Genomic DNA, 25092 nt, shown 5'->3' with positions numbered 1-25092 from the left:
CAATCGCGTGTGCTGCACCAGAGGGCTTGCAACAGAAACTGTTCCTGTGCGAAGAAGGCTGTTGCATGTTACATTGGATGTCGCTGCCAGGGATCAGCAACCAAGTGCAGCCGTGTTCAGTACACTGCAATATTTGAAAGCAGTGAAAGCAGTGACTTGGACAGTGACAATTAACTAACCACAGTGACAGGTAATTTTATGTTCGATGTATTAGTGTCCAAGGTATATTTGTCATTCTGTCCCATTATTCTGTTCACAATTAAAATGACAGTAAACGTTTATTATTTGTGTTGTTCTTTTTCATGCTCAGCTTACATATTTGGATTAAAGGAACATTACTATATAAAATTAAATTAAACTAAAATTAAAACTAAATTAAATTTGAACCCCGCCATTTTCTGATAGTTTGACCCTAAATCAACTCGATAAAGCAAAAAAATGAATTTGAGCACAAAAATCCTACGGGAGCTATTTTCATGACACGCTGTAATCCCCACTATAATGTACAAAATGCTGTTTTTAGTTAATATCAAAATGTTAAATTTGGAGTAATATAACTTTATTGTTAGAAAAGCAATAAACTTGAGCTTTTGCGACAATATTAACCATACATATGGGCAGTTTTCTGAAAAGTTCCAATTCATTACTCAAAAGGACGTTTGAAATATGGAGAAAATGAATTTTGGTGCAATTCACATTTTGGAAAAAAAATGGTAAAAAATCACATTTTTTGCCCAAAATTGTCATTAAAATCATCACTAAGCCCATTAAATGTGGTATCATCTTGTAGAGAATTTAATTCCCTTTAATATGATACCACACACATGGTGAAAGCAAGTTCTATTCAAACAATATCTTAAAAATTGATCATCATTAGTTACACACGGTGGCCATTTTGAAAAATAGCCGCCATTTTTTTTCAGCAATATTTTCAAGGTTGTCCACCTGGAAGTTGTTCAGGGAGGTCCCCTGAACACGTTGATACCAAACAACCTTTTATAGCATCCCGGTTCTGGTAAACCTGTCTTGCCCCTGGTAATACTATATCAAATTAGCACAGCGTGGGAATTCGGGACGGATAGATTGTTTGTTTTGCATGCTCTTGATTAGGTAAAGAAAGGCATCATATTCACTTGGGTGCGTAATCATGCAACACTAATTCTGCCAGCCGACCATTCTCCGCAATAAGATGCATATATCAAACATAGTCAATTATAGATAATAAGATATATACATCAGCAGAGTGCGTAATATAATCAGTTCGCCTGGTTGCTTAATAGAATTGCCTGTGCAAGATGTGCATCAGGGATTTACGGGAACTTCCAGCCATTAGAGGCAAATGGCGAAGTTCGGTGAGCTTTGCTATAGAGTAACGCTATAGATACTAAGAGATAACGCAAACATCACACAGCCCGTCATTCATGCATGCACATGTCGTCATAACAGCTGAGGAGAACCTTAGCCCGGCTGTTATTGGAAATTCGAAACACGACGATCATGCAGCACACAGACATTACCATCTCCAGGACGGATCCAGCAGGGTTTGTGGCTGACCAGTTTCCATAGTTGTAGTCACAGCTAGCGGGGGTCCGGCGGGGCATGCGCCCCCCGTGTAATTTTTGTAAAAAATTAGGCTAAGTATTTTGGCTGCATTTCTGGTGAATTTGAGGGGTCAATTCGAAGATACCAACGGTTTTTCTGGAAACCGGTGCAAAAAACCGGCCTAAATCCGCGCCTGCATCTTATATATACCCCCGATGATAGTGGATGAGCATTTACTCCCGCAGGCTGCAGATTCACGTGTAAATTCCTGGGATTTGTTATTACGTGTGTGAACCGCTCCAACAGCAACCGTAATCAGCTAGGTATACGCCATATACTAAAAAAACTACCGGCCGATATAATAATCACCATGAGTGCTATAATAATAGCCTATTATATAGATATAGAATATAGATATATAGCATCAGATATAATAGAATATAGATATACAATAATATTAGAATAATTCATATATATCGTATTATTTATATATCTATTATTATACACTCCTGATATCAGTATGTGGAGTATGTTAAATGTTTGCCGCACACTCATTTTGTGTTTATTGCACACAAAAACACTTGTGAAGATTAGTTAAACTTTTAGCCACGGCTATAAAATTTTGAGACCTTGGTAGGTGTTTGTACGCGAGGTTTATGGGTATAACTGCTAGCGGTGCAGTATGCGTCTTCTCCGTGTAATCTAGTTCAATCTTATTGTGATTGTTTCCAAATTTCTTAGCAATTCCGAGTAATGAAACCTATCTGGTCGGGTGTGATAACCACGCCTCCATGGATGATTGTTGTGACGTCAGCAGTCATGCATAGCCAGTTTATTACCATCAGCCAGATTTTTAACGAATGTACTCCATATTTGTCGATATTACTTATTTTATTTATTTTAACTTAATTAAATTTTTTATATATTTACGGCACTAATTAGTGTAAGCGATTTTAAGAACGCCTCTACCGGACGCTTATTCGCTAAAAGCTACCGGTACATGGCTACAGCCGGATAGGTCAAATGCGAGGACTTCTCGCCAATATTTACTCATTTTACGGTGAAGTTTTACCAGGAATGTGCACTTGCGTTTTAACGCAGGTTTTGCCGCATTGATGTAAATGTTCGATGTTGAAACGACTAACGTTGTTACTCGCTCGATTCATGTGTATTTACCTAGTGTATAGCTAACCCTGCACCATTTTCACTGGCCCCGGTAGCGCTTTAGTACATAATTGGCAGATAAATGTGTCAGATAACAAAAGGCGTATATATAGCTATTGTTAACCACAAATATATTGAAGTAGAGTCAGCCAAGCAGGCCATTTTGAATGGAAGATGGAAGTGGGGGAGATACAAAGATTCGCATCATGAGAGAGCGAGAGCAGAGAGAGAGGGCGGGAGCGAGCGAGGGGAAAGTGAGTGTGAGCGAAGAGAGAGAAGAGAGAGAGAGAGAGAGAAGAGAGAGGAGAGAGAGAGAGATGAGAGAGATCAGAGAGAGAAAGAGTGAAAGTGGAGCCAGGGCAAGGGGTAGGAAAGAAAAGAGAGAGCGGCGCATGTGGGAGAGCCAGATATACACAGGAGAGAGCGGGAGGCGGAACGCGAAGAGCGAGAGAGAAGGGGGGGAGGGAGAAGCTAGGGGGAAGACGAAAGCGCGGAGGGGCAAGAAAACGCGAGATACAGCGAAACAGAGAGAGAGAGAGAAGAGAGAGAGAGCAGAGAGATAGAAGAGAGAGGAAGGGGGGGGGGTCGCTGATTCGCCGCCTATGCAGTACATGTATATACACGAGCACTTCCTATATACGTCAGAGGTCAAGAGAGCGAACCACCGCGAGTACTTTGCTGTAACTCGACGCTATGGGAAATCTGCGCGGTCCGAACAGCTGGATGCACACGGATAGAATGAAATGATACCCTGTGAATATTCGAGGTCTCCATCGTAGATGGGCTCCACGCCTGTGGTCTATCACAGCGGGGCTACCCCACGCACTCCATCCCGGCGCGCTATTAAGCAATAAGCGGTGGCTCGGTGTCCTCTAGGGAGAGTTATAACTGGTAACCGACTTACGAAGGCAAGCACGCTGTAAACCGGGCAATGTGAGAAATTTCGACGTTTCATTGAACGACGGATACACGAAATCAGAAGTAGATAAATATTTCCTATTTTAGGAAATATTTCCTATTTTAATTTATAAATTAAATATATTATATATATTATATTATATTATATTATATATTCCTATTCTGCATCCCATAGTCAGATGCAGCTTGTAGAATCGCATGATTGTCCGTGCGTGCGTCCGTCCGTGCGTGCGTGCGTCCGTCAACAGTTTGGGCACAAAATTCTAAACGGCTCGACGTACGGATTCGGAAATTCGGGACGTAGGGGGGTAATCCGAAAAACGTTGGGATGTCGAAGCTGGGGGTCAAAGGTCAAACGTCCAAGAGGTGTAAAAGAAGGGGAACATTCCCTCCTTAACTTAAGGTATAGGGAGGGAAATGCAGAATTGGCGCACAAATCTAAACGGCTCGACCTAGGCTCGTGATAGTCGGGTATAGCATCATGTAGAGAAAAGCCATAACTGTGCCGAAATTGGAGGTCACAGGTCAAAGGGCAGTGGTGGAAAGGTCAGATATCAGACAATTTTTCGAGAATGGGCTAACGGACAGAGTGAAAAACTTTTTTGTTTTCAGCTCGGACCTACATTTTTATCACTTTATTGAAAGGACCATGAAATGTGCTTTCCACTGACGTGCGAAGAGTAAGTGTCTGATAACCTTTTGACCCTCAAGAGGAGGGTTGAACATGGATTCCTGAACTGCCTCAATGATGTCACAGTCATGGCACATCCATAATCTGGAAACCCAATATTCATCGATAGCCTAACGGCTACAACACAGCATTACGTCTCAGAGGTCCTTGGATCGAATCCCATCAGATTTTTTATTATTTACCTGTTTTCTGTATTTTTCTATCTTTATCCATTTAACTATTTCTTTCCAATTAAGGAAAATATTTACATGATTTATTTACAACAATTTTATAACAACAAATAATTTTTACAACAATTAAATTTTTTTTTTTAGTAGGTTTAGGGTTAGTGTTAGGGTTACAATGCACTATAAAACAGGAGTTTCAGGCACGCGATTTGTATCAACCAATGGGATTTGGGAGGTATGCAGAATGCAGAAGGTTGCTGAAATGATGTGTACGCAACTGCGTATCTTCATATCTGCGCCTAACAAAGGTGTCACTACGCACGACTTAAATGTTACGTTTATCATTCTAGCAACAGACCTCAGATGAGCCCAGACGCTCTGCGGCTCCAGTTAATTTATTATTCCCTATTAACTACTTCTGACGAAATGGTATAATTCCTGCTGAACGGCTGGCTGGCACGCCGCCAATGCGAAGAAGCGGGCAAAAGAGCACGTGGCTTTTAGGGCGTTTGGCCAAGGCCACGAGTGCCGATAAACTTTCCACGCGATGCGGAGACGCTCGCCGAAGCGCTGTCGAGCTCGCATCATGAGAAATGTCATTTGTTCTCAACGTATGCGAAAGTATAACGACGTGAACGCGAGATTCATTGTTGAGCGGGTCTCGTGAAATTTCGTTTGTAAGCGAGTGACAGATGACCTAAAGCAGCATCATGTTACATAATAAATTGATTAAGCTAATACATAATGTATATATGGAATAGGAGAATGATATATTATATCTTATATATATATATTATATCTTGTTAATATAGAAGAAATCAACATATTTTTAATTTTTAATATGAATATTTGATGCATTTTAATACTTCTTTTTAGCAAGGTAGAATACCACCCACGCACAGACGAGGGCAGCATCGTATTGCGTTAGATCTTTTAGAAATCATTAACGCGACGTGTTTGCAGTGCTATGCACGTGGTATATGCCACAAAGTGTAACTAGGTTTCTTCATCATAGAAGCTGATTAATGGAACGCGTTTATAAATATTTCAAGTAGGCGAAGGTTACGGGCGCGGGATTTAACCAAGCACTCGCACGTGTTTAGGTGTGCGTGCGCGCGTGCGTCCTTGCGTGCGTGAGGCGACGCGTAACGTGGCTGAAAGACCGCCCTTGCACGTGCATAGCCGTTATCAGGAGCGTATAATGACAAATATATTTGTCCTATATTTGTCATTATACGCTCCTGCCATTATATACGTGCACAGTGCTTGCTATATATATATATATATATATATATATATTATAGTAATATTTATAACTATATATAATATTGGTGGCGCTTGCTAAACATACTCTCCCGAATTCCCGCATAGAATGTCAACGCAATGACAAACGTCCGGAACCGTATATGCACTTAATAAGAGTACGCGGAGACCGCGGGGATAAGTCAGGAGCCTCTCTCGTTCTTGATAAGAGCCGGCGACTTGATATGATTATCAGCACCTTGAACAACTGCTACATAAACCTTGTTACTACGATTGAAATTTTACATGGTGGTTCGATCAAGTGAGAACGTATGACTCCTATGCGCTGTCATTCTACTTGTGCAACGCTATAAATTTAGTGATCGTGTAAACGGTCAACAGAGTATACTGATTCATATATATATAGATCTCTGCTCAATAACTCGCGAGGAAGGAATGGTTGTGCAAAAAAAATTCTGGTTTATTTTACACATGTAGGTATTCTCTGTGGTTGGGTGTGTGCGTGCATGCGCTGCGTGCACGTGCATGGGTGGCGGCGTGTATCTAATACCGTGCGTGCGTGCATGGAGTGCGCGCGGTTGTATCTATACGACGTGCCATGGACGCGTTGTACACTCATTGATAATCATGAGTAAACTAAGCTGTTATTCAGCTATATTACATGCCTTGTCATTCTTTCAAGTGCAGCCACTGTAGATCGGCGGTAAGAACCGGAAAAGTGACGTCACGTTTACCGTGCCTATCCGGTAGCGGAAAAATAGACTAACCCAAAGATAACAAGGCTTTCATTCAAGTTACTGGCGCACAATAAATTATATATTTACATGGATATTATCAGAGGTAATAATGACATATTTTGTCAATCTGCCATGTAGGGCCAGAAGGTAACGAAGACATCTTTAAAAAATAGAGCTGACTTCCAATTACTTCTAATAAACGGAAGATGAAGAACGGTACACGATTGAAGCGAAAACGTTAAGTTTCAAACGAAAGACAGACGCTCATAGATGTTCATGCCTCTATTTTAATCCGCGGCAATCACGGGTGTAGATAAAAACATTAATTCAAACGTGGAAATGAGTTGAAATAGTGGAAAGTAGAGCAACTCGTACAGCACGTTTGACTGAATTTGTCAGTCTGTGCTCTCATATGCTAATATAAAAGTCCACAACAGAATAAATTCGGAGAGTAGGTGCCAGAGGAAAATGTCTACGCATGAATTTACATTTTAACTGACACAAGTGCAAAAATGTTTCCTGGTCAAATATAACTTCTTTAAACCTCGATGCACGTTTCAAAGCACGTTAAATTCGAAAGGAAAAACTATTACAAATGTTTATTTTATAAATAAAAAAGGAGGCATTTTCGTGGTCTGCATCCTGTCATCCTCTGATTTCTTCTACCCATGTCACTCAAGAACATGGGGGGCCGGAAGTGTGGGGATGTGTAAACCGTATACATAAGTTTCATATCACGAAAACTAAACACGAATATTATATCTATCCGAGTTAGTTATTTAAATCAAATCAAATTAAAAACGTAAAGGCCATGAACCTAGTGAGAACATTACCCTTTAATGCAACGTCCCCATTTTAACAGGATGCAATTACTATGAGCCGCTGCTTCCTTTTCAATATCAGCAAAACATCCGCAAAGCATTTGTATCCATCTTGGGATCCCAGCACTGAGCTTGTGTGTGTGCGTGCGTGTGTGTGCGTGCGTGTGCATGTTAGTGTATGGCGCGTGCGTGCGTGCCGTGCGCGTGCGTATCGTGCTGTGTGTGTTGGTGTGTGGTGTGGTGTGTGTGTGTGTGTGTGTGTAGTGTGTGTGTGTGTGTAGGGTGTGCGTGCGCGCAGCGTTCTGTGTAGTTGCGTAGTGTGTGTGTTGTATGGTGTGGTGTGGCCGTGCGTGCGTGCGATTGTGCATGCGTATGCTGAGTGTGTGTGTGTGTGTCTTGTTGTTGTGTGTGTAAGGTGTGTGTACTGTACTCGTGTGTTGTGTGTGTGCTGTCGTGGTGGGTTAGTGTGTGTGTGTGGATGTATGTTGGTGTGTGTATGTGTGTGTGTGTGTGTGTGTGGTGCTGCGTGATGTGTGTGTGTGTGTGTTTGTGTGTGTGTTGTGTGTGTGTGTGTTGTGGTGTGTGTGTGGTGTGGTGTGTGTGTGTGATGTGTGTGTGTGTGTAGTGTGTGTTGTGTTTGTTTGCGCGCGTGTCTGTACCTGTGTGTTTATAGGTTATATATAACTACTAGTAGTGACTGCCACAGTTCACACATTCGATTATAACAGCAACCATGTAAATATTTCATTATCATTACCTCCGCCAAGGGGTTGGGGGGTTTGTGGGTTTGTGCGTTGGTTTGTTTGTGTACAGCCTAACTGAAAAAGTTATGGAAAGAGATTCCTCCCATAAGAAATTTTCAGGATAAGTCAGAAATGGGCTAACTTAAATTGATGGGAGATAATTTGGTGTGATCCGATCCCAATTAATTAATTAATTAATTAATTAATAACATTTTCAGGATAGGTCACAAATGGGGTAACTTAGAATTGATTACATTTTGGTGGTGATCCGGATTCAATTAATTAATTAATTAATTAATTAATTAATTAAATTTTCAGGATACGTCAGAAATCGGGTAACTTAGAATTGATTACATTTTGGTCGTCATCCGGATCCAATTAATTATTTAATTAATTCATACATTTTTTTACAGTGACAGAATTCAGCTGCGTTGGCGGAGGTCTGTGCTCTCCGAGTGCTCTAGTATCTGATTATGTAATAAACTAAATGCCTCACTAACTGTTCGATTTTTGTCTACTTACACAACGTCATCGGACAATACAGCGCAGTCTTGCGTGTGAAAGACGCCTTTGCCTCGGTGAAGAGCGGACGTACGAGTAACTGCGACTCGGTGCCGGTAATTAATCAGGTATTTATAATATAATCTATATAAGACTCACCCGATATAAGTTAATCGCTCCTGGCTCGTCGTCTGCTGAGACTCATCGTCTGGTTTCACTGGTGTCGCGTGACAGCAGAGCACGCACGCACACAGCAAAAGCATCACACACCAAGACATTTCGATGATGCCACTCTAGTTCAACATGACACACGGAATCGCCGATTACGGACTCGATCCTCTATTCGCCGCAAATTAATTATCTTAATGGTAGTCAAAAATTGGCGTTAATCGCGTTAACTTGTATATAGGAGTCTTTGCCCTGCTGATGATTGCGGCATTGCTTTCATATTTGCCCGCCGCGTGCGTGCTCGTGTAAACACGGCTACATCAGTCGGCGTGAGATGTCTAACTAGTTCCGCAGCTCTTCACGTTACAAGTATGTACGCGAAACTTGTTTCCGTCTCACTGTGCGCATGCGCACTGAACGAAGGACGCCAAGGACTCGTGTCGATTGGATTTTAACGAGATGATGCTGGCGCTTCTTTCGTGCGATATAATCTCTATGTCTGGAATACATCGCTACCGAATGCCTACTGCGGTATTTCTAAATACACGACGCGTCCAGTGTTATTGAATTATAACAAGAGCGTATAAAGAAGGCCTTCTTTATACGCTCTTGATTATAAAGTACTAGCGGGATATCCGGCGTTGCCCGGGAAAATCAGTGGCGTTACTCAGTTAGTGACCGCTTGGTTGAAAAGAAAATACCCCAAAAAATCCAACCATCTATCTATCCATGCATCCATCCATGCATCAAGTATCTACCTATTCTATCTTTACTTTAGAGCATTTACTTGCGTCAAACTATGCAGATTGACTATGTTATGTTGTCTTTATGCATTTTCTGTGTTGCGTCGCAGGTACCTAAGACCACAGCAATGAGTTCAGTATGCATCCTGTTCATGGTCTATGATTGGTGTAAACTATAAGGCTAACTATGGTACGTGGTGGTTTATTCATGTGTATATGTTCTTTCTCCCATAATCAATTATTATGAATTGGTCCAAGGTTGTTCCAAGCTTCTGCGTTTAATAGCAAAGGGATGTACGTGCAATGGCATACATCAATAAATTTATCCTTGGCACGATCTCGATTCGGAACCTGGATAATATGAGTCAATTACTTAGTCTCACAGCATTCCAATTATACTAATTTATCATTTACATAGTGGCCCTTTCGGTTGTGTAACACCTCTCATCCAGTTTATCGCTGCAATAGCCGTCTAAATGACAACACTCCAATGTCTATAGCTTAAATCGCATTAATTTTACTGATATATATTTATCAGAAGGTATATATATTAATAATATATATATATAAATTATATATATATATAATAAATAAATAAATAAATATATATATATATATATATATATATATATATATATATAACGTTCCTAAGCATATGCGGGCATAATACCCGTGTTTCGTTTTTCGATACTGGCACCTTTATTTCTTGATTCTCAATCCGCAGACAACGATAAAAAAGCGAAAACGCAAGTGTAAAATATTCACGAGGTTTCTCATTGTATATTTGATCACGTAGGGTGGAATCTGCAGTTTAGCAAATAGCTGTTGGCTGCATGAATTATACTTCTAGTTTCTTTAACAGCTCATTTCATATCCACTGACAATTAAACAGGCAAATGATTTAATGGATTCCTTTAATCTGTATACCGTTTGAATGTATTTTTGGTATTGAACATTACAATATAGTACGTACGTATAAGAGCACGTATATCATTTAACGTATATATCGTATATATATATATATATGATATACGTACTCTGTTAGTACTTAATATTCCCATACGCGCATGCGCAAAGACATGCGCATTACACACTTTGTGGCGGCTTTGTTTCAATGTTCCTAAGCCGACAATACTCGCGTGTAATTATTGCGATATCTCTTGTGGTTCGTAACTGAATAACTAATAGCGAGCTTTTGATGAAAAGTAGTAACAAATTAATAAATTCAACTGCGCGCCCAGTGGGCTGGAAATATCATTGATTGCCAACGCTTATGCTATAGCTGCCTTAGTTCTTGCTACTGTCGGCCCTCATCGCCAGCAGCAACAAACTGTATACGCGTAAAAGATGTTTTCCAAACTGAAGCTAGTTATTTCCAACAGAGCATATCACAGAAACGCTGCGTTTTTATTTTGAAGGTACACTCTAAACTTTTTGAATGAGCATCTTGCTGTACGCCCCCGCCCTACGTATAGTGTGACCGATTGTGGTCTTTCAACAATTATATAAAATAATTCCAATATATTGATTTTTACGTTAATGGCTTTTAAATTAGCAGTGTTATAACAGTTAGTGGACATTTCCGTTATCACTGAATTCTGCTACATGAAAAGAGAGCATTTGTGCAAATAATTTGAGCGTGCGCTTTATGTGTACACGTACTACCCTATTTTCATATCGTCTCTGTTAAGTAACATTACACATGTTTCTATTTAAAGGTGTTCCATTAATATGACGGCTATTGTGATTTTAAAGCGCTTGTTAATGCTGTTGCCTCAAACTGTTATCATGTAGTTTTTGTTGTTAAACTGTCAGCAATATCGTCTTTTAAGCTATACATTTTCAGGGAAACAAAGAGAAGTTCTGCATCATTGAAAATATTAATAGAACACGTTTATATTCAAAGATTAATACAAGACATAGGCAAAACATTCTCACATAAAACACATCAATAGAACAAATCGCCGACAAACTTGTTTTGTATTTAGATTACCGAGTATGGAGAACAAGTGGTTAAATTTCATTGTAGCGCCAAATGTGTAAAGCGATACCGATATGGAGTGCAAATAATGATTTCTTTCTGCCTGCGGGCACACAACGCAAAAGAGATGTACATATATCAGACAATTTATATGCGGTTGACTCTGAATGATATATAAACAACTTGCATTACGGCGCAGAAGTCTGTGATAGCACACAAGGTTCACGGCTTGTTTAGCTAACGTCTTTACTACTTTCCTCTACTTATCGTACGAAGTATTCCGTGAATGTACAAAGGCTGAGTTGTCATTTATTTGTGACAATACATATAATACACGTCACAATTAAGCTAGTACAATGGTCCCAGGTTAATCGCACCTCGGATAAACAAGCGCATCGCTTTAACAACGCGTGTCTTTAAAGGCGATTTTAATCAGATAAAGGAAAAGGAGACAGGACTATAGTTTAACGGGATCCTTTCTGCCGTTGTACAACAAAACTAAACTTAAAACCAACTGACATTTTTGGTTTATCGGCGAATTCTGAACACAATTATCTCATAAAAGACAATTGCGATCTCACATTCTAGAGCTAACCCTGTGTAGGTAGTGGCGGGCGAGTAGTGTTCAAACAATTTCATAAGGTAGAATTAGTTATGTAAGTGCGATTGGAAATGTGTTCACTGCTTGATCTAGACTATTGCTTATTCCATTATTCCCGCTCGACCTGTCCCGATAAAGCGAGTACGTCTGAATACCGTTTGCCGCGTGGGCACTGAAATTATTGCCACTCTGAATGATGAGCATACACTCTTTCTACCAGCATCCGACCACAACGGATACCTTCGCATAAAACTCCCCTGGACTCTTCTTCTTTATGCGTGCAATGGACGTTTACATGCCAGTGGGATTTGTGACTGCCAGACATAAGAGCATGTGTTGACATTCCTCGCTTGCTATTTCCCACTTGCCATGACGCAGTATATTTTGCTTGACATTCCAGGCCCACTTTCTGTTCCGCCTTGTGCTAACGGCAAAAGCAGTCGCAGCAGAATGTTTCTGTCCTCTCACAATCTCGCGATGATGCTGCGTGCATGTCTGTTGGCACGCTCGCAAGGGGGATAGCTTCCCCAGCGGCTGCTAGTGAACTATCGATGACCAACTTGAGGAAATTTCGGTGTTTCATTCGGATTCCACACTGCGCCCTTTAATAATTACAATGCACTGTATAAGGCCTCCAGTGTTACCGAATATCCCTCTTGTAGCATCGTGTCATATCTGTGTTAGCACATTACAATTACTTTTCGAAATAAATGTTATTTTGGTTATATTATAAATTTAAAGAGAGGGGCACATACTCACGGATAGTTTGAGACGAAAAATGTCTATAATTTATATCCTAATGGCTTATTTTAATAATTGATAATTATTCCGAATTTCCTTGTGCTATAGCATAGGGCTAGATATATGTCCAGTAGGGGCTATTTTTCAAAAGAAATATTGAGATTAGTAGAGCTGACGAGAGATCATACTCACGAATAGTTTGAGTTTGATATTAAATATATTTAATCGAATGTCCCACTTTAAAAATTATAAGGTGCTCGATCTACCCAAATTTCACTAAAATGTACTATATGTATGTCTATCTGTTTGTGCATGCTCGGTATAGGCAAAAAGAAGTTGTTAAAGTCTGTAAGAATGTTAAAATCATATAATTGAAAAAATTTGAAGCAGAGAACACGTACTCTCGAGTAATGCTAGATGAGAAATATCTATCCATATGTCTACAATTTCAAAGTGCCTAATCTTTTCCTTATTTTGTAACTTAGCGTTAGATATAATATATATATGTTCGCGCAAAATTTTTTATTTTATTGAAATTGTACATATATGTAATACAGTGCACATGTTTACGAGTAGTTCGATATGAAGACTTTATGCTAAAAAATTACTTTAATCGTTATAAGCTGCCCGAATTTCCTTGTGTCATATGATTCAATCAAGGTATCTATCTCATCATCATCATTATATGTATCGTCTATGTTCAGTGTATACAAGAATAAATTATTTTTTATTAAAATTCCACATTCCACATAGCGAGTTAGTGTGCCATGTGAAAGATGCATTATCTCGATGTTTTCTACCTTATTAATTATAAAATTCAATGTCTATGTCTAAATCATAATGTCAAATCTTTTTTAATCTCCCTATATTGTAGTACAAGGACAGTCTCCTGCTTGTGAAGGCCCAGTATATGTAAAAAAATCAAACATATTATATACACGAGTAGTTATTGGCCTTAGCTAGCGCGTTCGGGGCGAGGCGGACGGAAGAAGCTGTCTATATCTTTCAGAGAAAGAAGATATCCGAAATAAATGTAATTAACTAATAACAGAACAAAATTATCACTTCAGCTCTATTTTATTTACTATGAGTATATTTCATAAACCCGCAAATATGTGATCCCTCGTCTCTACTCACTCATCATTATTCCTGTCGAAGCATAGTATTTATAACCGAAAGTGCTGTATAGACATATCAACGGCAGTCTAATGAAGATCCTGTGGAAATTTTACTTGTTTCCCACTATCCTGTTGCATATGCATGCCTTAAATGATTCATGTGCTTTCATTGTCATTACGAAATTATTTATATTGAAAAAGCACCATATTACATGTGCAATATAAAAACCTGTTAGAATAAATTCAACCCGTCAACATAACCGGGGCAGCAGCAGCAGTAGCAGTAGTCGTCGTCGTAGCAATAGTAATAGCAGCAACAGCAGCCGTAGCAGCAGTAGTAGCAGCAGCAGTAGCGGTAGCCGCATCAGCGGCTGCGGCGGCAGCAGCAGTAGTAGTAGCAGCAGTAGCAGTATCAACAGCAGCAGTAGCAGTATCAACAGCAGCAGACACGACAGCAGCAGCAGCAACAACAACAGTAGCAGTAGCATCGGCAGCAGCAACAGCACATGCAGCAGCATCTGGCCGATCAAGTGAGGATAGTACAGTGCGTTTCTTGTACTTTAATGTTTAATGTTGATCGTAATTCATTCATATTTTAAAGAAAAATGCATATTATGATGAACGCACATCTATTAACTTAATTACTACAGAAATAAAAAGTCGTAATGGTATGAAATACGATCGCAAACGCAAATGCATACATGGCATAGCAGCGATGTGGCTAGAGCGAACAACACATTGAAATAATAAACAAACTAGAAAACAATTCCATAAATTATTTTAGATTATGAAAATTTTATTCGCTGTTTAAGTCGCTGTCCTAGTATTTCATTAGCAAATGTTTTTTTAGTAAGTAATAATCGTTATACATAAAACATCAGTTTCCGTTTTTCGTATTATTAGTGTACTATGTGTATCACCAATACATTTAACTGCCAGAAAAACACGATTTTTTGTACTTAAATACACACGCACCCATACAAACATACACACGCGCGCTCGCTTGCACGCAAGCAAGACGCGCACACACAAACATGTGCGCACACACACATGCGCGCACGCACGCACGAACGCACGCACGCACGCACGCATGCACAAACAACATATTTGCCACAACTGGAACGATAAGGTGGTCCCCTGTAAGAATAAACAGTATTCATAGTGGCTATATTTTTATCATATTGCAAAAAATCAACTTTATATCTGTAACGGTGGCATTGACGCAGATATCAACACACTGACGTATATGTATGAACCTGTATAAACAAATTGAGAAGCTCAACAAAATTCACTGGCAGCCAATTCAGCATGAATACTGTGCACGCCTTACAGTGATCCAGTAATACCTCATCTGATACGGCTTCTTATAACGCGGTTTCGTTACAGCGCACTTAACCTTACAGATGTAAGTTTTTTAATTTTCTATAAAAGCTGTTTATTGCTGCGTTCAGAAAACTGCAGTAATTTGCACTGTGCCAATGATAGCTGCCAATTGTGTGGTTAACTACGCCACAGACCTGGTGCACCGGGTGAGTACTTACTACATAAAAAAATAAAATTATGTCATTATCTTTAAAACGTAACTGTTCATTATAACATCATTAATATATTTTTCACGTGTACAGTATCACTGATATTAGCAGGATATTCGTGCTATTACTAATACCCAAATTTAATTACGCTTTTACATCTCTCATAGTGAAAATGACAACACATCTCCATTACAATCAGCTTCTATAACATTGTTTCATAAAGCGCTTTCCCCGTAACATAGTCATAGCGTTGTATGACGTATTACTGTATTACGTATTACTGTATCTGTATCTGTATTATGCCTAGAAACTCTTTGCATATGTTGGAGCAGAAGAAACATTGCTATAACACATCAGCATATTGCTCACAAGTAGGCCTACGCCAGTTGGCCCGGCAGTTACCCTCACCGACCCAGCTTTCTTCCTGTGTTAAATTACGACAAAAAAACTGGAAAATAACAACAACTATAATAACATCATCCAATGCAACAACTAATGTAAAACGCCGAATGTCAAATACCATGTCACATGCGTGATTATTAACGCATTGAATTTTTTTTCTTTACAAATCCTTCATCAATAATCTTACTAGCTGTAATGAACTTACACAACACACTTTCGACTAAAATATAAATTCTATAACTAAAATCTAGATAATAAAACAAGATGAACACACAAAATAAGCGACTCTACTGCACAAGTTATGTAACAATTCGCTCGAGACCGTTATGAACACAAAGTTATCTTAAGCTTCAATATACACCTCCACCCGATCACGTGCGCGACTACATGTCTACTTCACATGAAACATTCCGTTCCAGAATTGTCCGACCACAACCGTTCGGTATTCGCAATGAAACACAGTATTTTAGGGCAGGGACTAGGGCAGGGGTTAACTGTCCAAGTGTTGGCACTAGCTTGGGAAGTTAAACAATATAATTTAACGACTAGACCAGCCCTCAAACCACTTAACAAAAAATGCGTTAAAGAAAGATCACATCACTCATCTCATATCACACCATAACAAGAAATTATACACTAGCTGGCTTTATCGATTTCTACCTCTCTCCCTCTATCTCGCACACACTTATATATTATGTGCGTGTGTGTATCCCTGTTAAACACCATATTGTTGACCTGATATCTGCAATTATCGTTCATTAAACTGTTAACGTAAAACTCGTTTTACGAACAGAACGTGTAACTGTCAACCATTCTGTGTCCATCACGTTAGCCTGCTCTATTTTTATCACAGCACGATTGCATAGAGGGAACTACAATTTCTAATATAAGCTCAATCATCCCACGGTTACAAATTTATATACAAGGCACTACATCACTATTATATAGCAATGTGAATGCATCTGCGCAATTTAACAGCATAAACAGCCAGTATAAACGCAAGTTATAACTATTATACGCACCGTGGGTAGATATGTCAACTTGTATAGAATTTTTACACAGCCACAATTTAAAGAAGTTTCCAGTATAAACTTGGAAGTATCACAAGCACATCACCCATCATATATATAGTCAACATTGTTACTTTTATACTTGCTATTTATGTGTATAGTTGTATTATTTAACCACAAACAACTATACTAATCATATTTAAAATTGAGCAAGTGATATGCCTTGAGCCCTGTACTGACATTAGTTGTTGTATTATCAACGCTGTTTTCACCACTTCAATTTCAGCAATATCATGGTTATGCAGCACACTTACACCATATAAAAAGAAAATCTTGCCATGAAACTAGGGTGCAAGAACAGTACAATAGACTTCCACAATTCATTGTTGTTTGTATACTAATATTAGACTGATATTAGGACAATAACAACTCTGTTGATATTCTGACAGCAAAATCATTTAGAATCTGTTACCTGGTAGCATAAAAAATGTGCCCAACAAGAGACCGACTACCTTTTTTATTGTAAATTGATACGAGCTTCATGGATTGTATAAGCTCCATAAAAATGTCACCACAGTATTCGTTCTCCCTTTCAGTGAATACTTTGTAGCATAGGGGATAATGATTCTCTGGCGCACTGATCTCCGAACATAATCTAGACACTTTTTGAATTTCCATGCATCATCAGGTGGCGGCACCTCTTAACTAATAGCTTTAGATCAAATTTAATTGCAAACCGCGGTAACAACAGACATTGCATTTTATTTTACGTCACGATCAAGACTTTCCACCATATTTACCTACAAAAGTAGTGGATCGAACTGCAGTTGATGGTGTTATTACAGGAGATGGTTCGTCTCGGTAATATCACCTTCCTGCCTCTTCATAGGTGCAGAATCTTGCGGAATGTCACTGGAGTTCCTGATCAATTAATTACGGATTATTTATTGCTAGGCTAAGAGATATACGAACCTATCTCCCCGACTGCTGCTGAGAGAGAGAGAGATAAAGACACTATGATGTTTCTGAATGTAGTCTTTACGTTATATGGCTAACTGGCCGCTCTGCAGCCTCGTACACTGTCTAGTGTACATGGTGAACATATGGCTCCTACTACTTACGAGTAGAAGTAATGGTCTCTGTAACTGTCTCTGACTTTAAGTTCTATCAATAACATGACAGAGAGTACTGGATAGAAACTCACGCAGAAGGATCGCCATTCTGGTGATGACCATTGTGCTGGTCGTTTATGGAAAGCCACGTGCCGGATTTGTGCAACTGATCAACAAAAGCTACTTCTGCGAATGTGCCACGCCTAGGTCTCGCGTGAATCGTCTGGCCGTTCACCTTGATAAGGTTGTGCCCCTGTAAGATGAGAAGAAAGCATGTAACACGTTATAACCATTACTGTCAACTGGTTCACAGCATCGCGATATCGCCATCATTGCTGCAGGCCTTGTCTTTCTGATTCAGGCCTTGTCATTCTCACGAACAACAACAACCTGGCTAAGCGACTTCTGAACCCTAGCATCTCTCTGCAGTAAACATGTACTGGAAACAAACGACTAGTCATGTATTTTAACAATTACGTGTATAAACAACAGCAATAAACGTGAATAAAGGACTGGCTAATTAAATGATTTATCACGTGATAACATATCTGCTTGATATTTACAAACTACATATCATACAGACTCAAGCATAAAATCGTAATAATATCCTGGGCCCTGTAATTGGGCAAAAGGATTGAAAACTCTTAATTGCACTGCCTGATGTGCGTATTCAGAGCCCCTGAGGCCAAAACCTAGTAACAGAGATCATATTGCTTAAACATGAGTAGGTATATATTAAATCAACAGCGGGATCAAGGAGTGGTAACCGGTAAATATTCCGCCCCTAAGGTTTGATGGGCATTAGTGTAAAGGCATGTGACCACCACGTCACAACAGACACATCACGATTTACAATATTCACGTACAAATGTTGTGGTATGCAGGCTACTTAGAATACAATCACTCCTGCCCACGCACAGACTCGCTGTCATAAGCGTAATCACTAGCTGAGTCTAGTTGTTCATAATGGCTGTTAAAACATTTGATAAAGCTATTGTGATATCCTTAAAATCCTCTCGTGCAGTATGTGAACCATACCATACAAAAACTCTGAATCAGCCACTGATCATTATCACCCATTGAGTGTGGTAATATCACTATATGATCAAAGTGCCCTCAGCTACCTTTAATATGGTTCATGTTATTATCAGGAGAAGTTCTGATGCATACATGTACTACCTGGATTATGAGCACAACTAGTTTAAAAAATTCCTCTTTTGAGGTGATGAAAGTTGTAGCCTGTGGGCGAGAGGGCAACTGCCCCAACCAGATTGTAAATGAAAGTGTCAATGACACTGTAGCTCACCACAAAAAAAGGACACAAATGAGTGAGCGAGAAGAAGTCAGTTTTAATTGAGCAACCATCGACGTACATTATAGAAACGAAGAGTATGTATGTGAGAACTCCCATTATATACTCTTGATAATTATATGTGTAATTTTTTATGTGAAAATAAATGTTTGAGATGTGAAAGTCTGAGATGTGGGCGAGTGATGGCGTTACACCTAAATGATCGCCATTTAATGTTTTTATAATATTCAGATTTAGGCACTGCCTAAAAGCGGAGCTCCCAATGTGTAACGTGTAAGATTGAGAGGTTATACGCTTATTCCACGTAGCTGCTATATACCACGTGACAATGGTGTTTCCCTGCCCATAACACAACTTTTATCAAAGGTTAATTGGTTACATGGAAGTGTTTACTTCGTATGAGTTTTTCCAGGCGGTAGCACACGGTTGCCATCTGTATATCGCAATAATAATTTATAAACCAAAATGAATCACAATTTGTGACAGTAGATGGCGCTATACCCGCTTTGATATTTCTTAGCGATGGCGTTCGAAATAAATAGGTTATGCTGCGTTCCGACATGTTTTGTAAAACTTTACTCTAATATAGACGTTTTATCGGCAGCGTGGAGAGGAAATACCAATTTTGCATTAAAGATATTGTCAATGAAATCTTGTAAAACGAACCAGATGAGTGTGACACCACAGACTGTTATTTGCGTGTCTATAACATAATATGCTATATAATTGCCAAAACCTACCTAATTTGCATAATGTATTTTTAAATATCAAAACCCCTGGCCCTTATTCATTCACATACCAAAAATGAGCAAAATCCGTTGAACCTGAACTGACTAATGGCAATTCCCATTTTTGCCAAAAAATTGCCGTGGCTCGAAAGTACGTCGACTGGCGTGCTCCAAAATAGGCCGTTCAATATGGGAGCATAGCAGTAACAACTATACCCAATTTCAAACATGTGGGTCAAACGGTTCCTGAGTTATCGTTGACCGTAGCCAAATGTTGACGGAAGGACGGAGGGACGGACGTACGACGGACGACGACCCATGGCAATAGCTCATCTTGACGATGTCAAGGTGAGCTAAAAAAAATCATCATGAGAAATACCATATATAACTTTAGAATTAATGGAATAGTGTAATTAATATAGAACAAAATTACCTATTCAGTCTAATTTTATCATACATGTGGTTTACTTATTAAAACTTTTCTCGTCAGCACTAGGTTAAATCACGTAATTTCTTCTCATCCAGGAATATGCTCAGGCTACAGTTCTGTCAACTTCAATTCTGATTAGGACATAGAAGGTAATGGTTTGAGCACAATTCGTGCATGGCTCACATTCATACAACAAATAAAGAAGCGTCATTCATAAGTTAGATATGTTCGTATCTCAGAAATTACCCTATAATGCATATAATCTTATTCTGGTGTTAAGCTAGATCTGTTCACTCATGTAAAATCCATTTGACATGTCACAGGTGAGTGAAATCATATGTATTTAAACAGACGTTCATGTGCAATACCTCATGCGCCTCCTTGTGTTTGTGTTCAAGGTCCTCACGTGCTTTCACAATCTCTTCTGGAGTGTCGCCATCCAAGTAGACCAGCTCAAAATCAGTAAAGAGGTACTTTAAAAGTTTCCTCACAATGACGAGTGCCAGAATCTAGCAAAATGAATATGATAAATTATCACAACGTGACCTGATCATGAATTTTATGGCATTATTCCTATCACCAAATGACAGTGGTTATAGACTAACGATTTTACGTGCTGGATACGTCCTGGATTAACACAAATAGTAAGTCTACGTGATATCAGAAGTAGATAATAGGGAATTATATTATTATATACTTCTGGTGATATGTAACTATAATTACTAATTAATTATTAACTAGATTTTAAAATTTCAGTTAAGATGTTATACATACAGTGCTATATCTCGTTGGTTGATGCAAGCTATTTCTGCATCTTACAAAGAAACAAAGAAATTTTCTACGGACATCTCACACCTCGTGATCACACTATGTTCTAGCTCCTTAGCTATGCAGTTCCACTTGAAGTACATCTATGCCTCCACCTCCTCAGTTATGCGTGCATTTTCTCTTTTAATCAGCACCAAAAACTGCTGTGCATGTAAAAACCTCCCCCAACATTCGTCAATGTAATGTTGTGTCGAACTCAATACATGGCACAGCACAGTTCAATTACTATCGCTCAAGGGGTCGTTGTCGTATCAGGTACTACAGATATGTAGCCGAGGTACATATATGTATACACAAAGTGTACCAGACTTGTACTACAGAAGTGTACCCTAACCCTAACACTTACGCTGAAGGGGTCGTTGTTGTATCCAGGGCTGCCAACTCTCACGCATTGACCGTGAGACTCACGCATTTTGAGCAAATCTCACGCTCTCACGCTGATCTTACAATATCTCACGCACAGCAAAAAAATGCTGAGATATCTTACGCATGAATATCTCTTCATGAATAAAACGCTGAAATATCTCACGCACAGCAAAAAAAAATCTTACAATATCTGAAAACAGTCACTTTAGTATGCACCAAATTGCACAAATTGAAGTTATAAAATGCAAAAGCTCCCTACCGTGGGAGGGGGAAAACCCCCCTCCCACGCCCACCCACGCTCGGTCGCTTCGCTCCCTCGCATCTCACTCTTACCTATCACCCAATGTTGGCAGCCCTGCGTATCAGGTACTACAGATATGTACCCGAAGTACATATATGTATACACAAAGTGTACCAGACTTGTACTACAGAAGTGTACCCTAACCCTAACCCTAACCCTAAACATACCTCATATAGAAATATAAACATAATACTAAACAACCTAAAACTACCTCAGGGTACATATCTGTAGTACCTGATACGACAACGACCCCATCTGTAACACTAACCCTAACCCTAACCCTAAACATACCTCATATAAAAATATAAACATAATACTAAACAACCTAAAACTACCTCGGGTACATATCTGTAGTACCTGATACGACAACGACCCCATCTGCATTACTATCAGATGAGCAACAACGGCAGGTAGACGTGAGCAAGAGTTCATAATAGAAGTGACTTTTTGACGTGATGATGTCATGATTGCTCACCATGACTGGGAATCCAATGGAGGCGCTGCGGTTAGACTTGAGTATCCACATGACAATCATGCATAATACTTGGATGAATGTGTAGATGTGGACACGTCTCAATTTCAGATGTCGCAGGTAGATGTAGTCCGGCTGATACTTTGTTGGTATGAACAGTATCAACAGCCGATCCACGAACTAGTGCGAAAGGTGATACAACCGATGTAATTAAATAACGGCTTTCACACAACGTTTTGACCTTGGCTAAAGCTTTTTATATATAATTGATCTATCTGACTGGAGTGATTGACAGGTAGGTCTAGCCCACCAGCATTGTGACAGGGATGTCATAAAAATGTGGCTTCAGTAATGAAGTGCCCCACAAAATTGGCAATTTAGTGTGTATGTAACGGCCAATCAACAATTACTTCCCGAATGAAACACTTGCGTGTACGGCTCGCGTATAAGATAGGTTCAAGATATGTAGGACGATTTCAGTTTCGGTTTTGGATGGGTTCGTGTGCAAAGCAGTCAGGGCATTCAGTGGGGCTCAGAGGGTCTATGTCCCCCAGGGTACTGCCAGAACGTACCCTGGGTATGGTCCGGTATACCGGAACGTACCCTGGTACTATCTAATACGTCGGACCGTACCTCGCCTACTCCACTAACGAGTCTAGGGAGTCGCCTATGCCTACTCTCTAACCCTAACCATATCAGATAGTTACCAGGGTATGTTCCGGTATACCGGACCATACCCAGGGTACGTTCCGGCAGTACCCTGGGGGACATAGACCCTATGAGCTTCAATGGGCTTTAATGCTATGATAACGAACTGAAATATAAGCTAATATAAATAGATAAGATACTGTATCGAGTAGACACGTACGTTCAGAGTATGCTAGATATATCTCGTTTATCATGTAGATCAAGAATGTAATTATAATACGTTCAGGAGTTTATTTTGTTTATTTCCTTTTGTATTGTAGTCAATCTTTCGTCTATTGCCATCGTCAACGTTCGTCGGTGATAAATAAATGAGGAACGAATGAATTGATGTTGGAGACTGCTGTTTTGGTATAAGTGTTACAGTGTACATGTAAAGAAAAGTGTCAATGACCATATAGCTCACCTTAGATGTGATAGACGAGGGAGATGATATTTAAAATTTGGTAAGTGTTTCATTTATGACGAACCGAAATGTGATTAAATGTCCTTATTCCCTGTTTTATACTAATAGAAATTTCACGGTATTGTTTCAGGGTTAGGTTTGATGTGAAAATAAATGTTTCAGATCTGAAAGTCTGAAATCTGGGCGAGATGCTATGCTATGCTATGCCTAAATTATTGCCATTTTGGTTTTCGATTATCGTGCAAATAAAAGCAATAAAGAAAGCAAAATATTCCAGTCAAATTACTGTAACGAAGAATCTAAAACACAATATTACACGTAGGTATAATTAGGTAGGTAGGTAGGGAGGTAGGTAGGTAGGTAAATTTTAACAAAATCGAATGAATCTAGATGGGCATTTTCATTTTTGCCAAAAAGTGGGCGTGGCTCGAAAGTAGGTCGACTGGTGTGCTCCAAAATAGGACGTTCCCATCCCTCTCATAGGAGTAACAACTGTATGCAATTTGAAACATGTGGGTCAAACGGTTCTTGAGTTATCGTTGACCGTAAGCAGACACTGAAATGCATAGTGAAATGGCAAAAATATACATAATTTGCATAATTTAAAAAAAATATCAAAACCCCTGTGATATGTTTTGGGGCCAGTCCTTATTCATTCACATACCAAAAATTAGCAAAATCCGTTGACCCTGAACTGACTTATAGACATTTCCATTTTTGCCAAAAAGTGGGCGTAGCTCGAAAGTAGGTCAACTGGCGTGCTCCAAAATAGGACGTTCACATCTCTCCCATAAGAGTAACAACTGTATGCAATTTGAAACATGTGGGTCAAACGGTTCTCAAGTTATCGTTGACCGTAGCCAAATGTGGACGGACACACAGACGGATGGATGCCCCATGGCAATAGCTCATCTTGACGATGTCAAGGTGAGCTAAAAATGTACACATATAAGCAACAATATTTCAGTGGGTATATAGTATAACAATATCCATCCCAATTCACTTGGGTGGATGGGTCAACAAAATATCTCTACTATATCTACTACTCTATCTTATCAAGTATAAATATGTACGCAATTAAGTTATATATTTACACAAAGCATATTTTGGATATACAAACTGAAAACTAATCTCTAAGCATCAATAGGTCATTAATAATAACGATGGATCGATCTATAGATATAGTTTATTCTGCACCATCAGCTGACGGTATTTGTATACATGGTGCAAAAAAGTGGTTAGATGCTATGATTTTAAGGATTGTGTCTTAGACATACAGCCGGGCTATACAAGTCTCATGCACATACCTGGACGGCATCAAGTGAGGCTACTCCCATATAGAGGAACACGCCAAACAACACTGACATGGGAATGTATGCAAGCAATTTGGTGAGGAATACCGAAGCACCGATCATTACAGCGACGAATATAGCTGTCACGCGGTTTTCACTGTAAAAAAATAAACACGTGTGAGGTGAACTTTCCCCTTCTCTGTTTATATAGTGCATCTCTTTCACGCCCATTTTCCCCCTTCTGTTCCCTCTACTTCTCTACCTGTGCCTCCCGCCTTCTGCCTCTTTCTCTCCCCC

General features: G+C 39.4%; 2 protein-coding genes across 6 annotated transcripts in view; both read right to left on the bottom strand.

The window, feature by feature from the left end:
* The window catches only part of LOC106821506 (carboxypeptidase B-like), a 42985-nt gene extending 33946 nt beyond the window's left edge, over positions 1-9039 (bottom strand). Inside the window, exon 1 of the mRNA XM_014826353.1 lies at positions 8707-9039. Within this exon, the coding sequence (XP_014681839.1) occupies positions 8707-8825 (119 nt within the window). The 5' untranslated portion in view covers positions 8826-9039. The remainder of the gene's footprint in view (positions 1-8706) is intronic.
* A 5631-nt stretch (positions 9040-14670) lies between these two features.
* LOC106821497 (sodium bicarbonate cotransporter 3-like) overlaps positions 14671-25092 on the bottom strand; it is a 66152-nt gene continuing 55730 nt past the window's right edge. For all 5 annotated transcript variants that reach the window (XM_014826336.1, XM_014826335.1, XM_014826337.1 and 2 more), the window contains 5 exons: positions 24811-24952; positions 22396-22572; positions 20794-20934; positions 18048-18208; positions 14671-17764 (listed from right to left, as the gene is read on the bottom strand). In XM_014826336.1, coding sequence (XP_014681822.1) covers positions 17683-17764; positions 18048-18208; positions 20794-20934; positions 22396-22572; positions 24811-24952 — 703 coding nt within the window. In that variant the 3' untranslated portion in view covers positions 14671-17682. The remainder of the gene's footprint in view (positions 17765-18047; positions 18209-20793; positions 20935-22395; positions 22573-24810; positions 24953-25092) is intronic.

The sequence above is a fragment of the Priapulus caudatus genome, unplaced genomic scaffold, assembly GCF_000485595.1.
Source record: "Priapulus caudatus unplaced genomic scaffold, Priapulus_caudatus-5.0.1 Scaffold75, whole genome shotgun sequence".
Classification (NCBI taxonomy): domain Eukaryota; kingdom Metazoa; phylum Priapulida; class Priapulimorpha; order Priapulimorphida; family Priapulidae; genus Priapulus; species Priapulus caudatus.
Note: the sequence above shows the minus strand (reverse complement) of the source record. Positions and strands in the feature narration are given on the sequence as shown.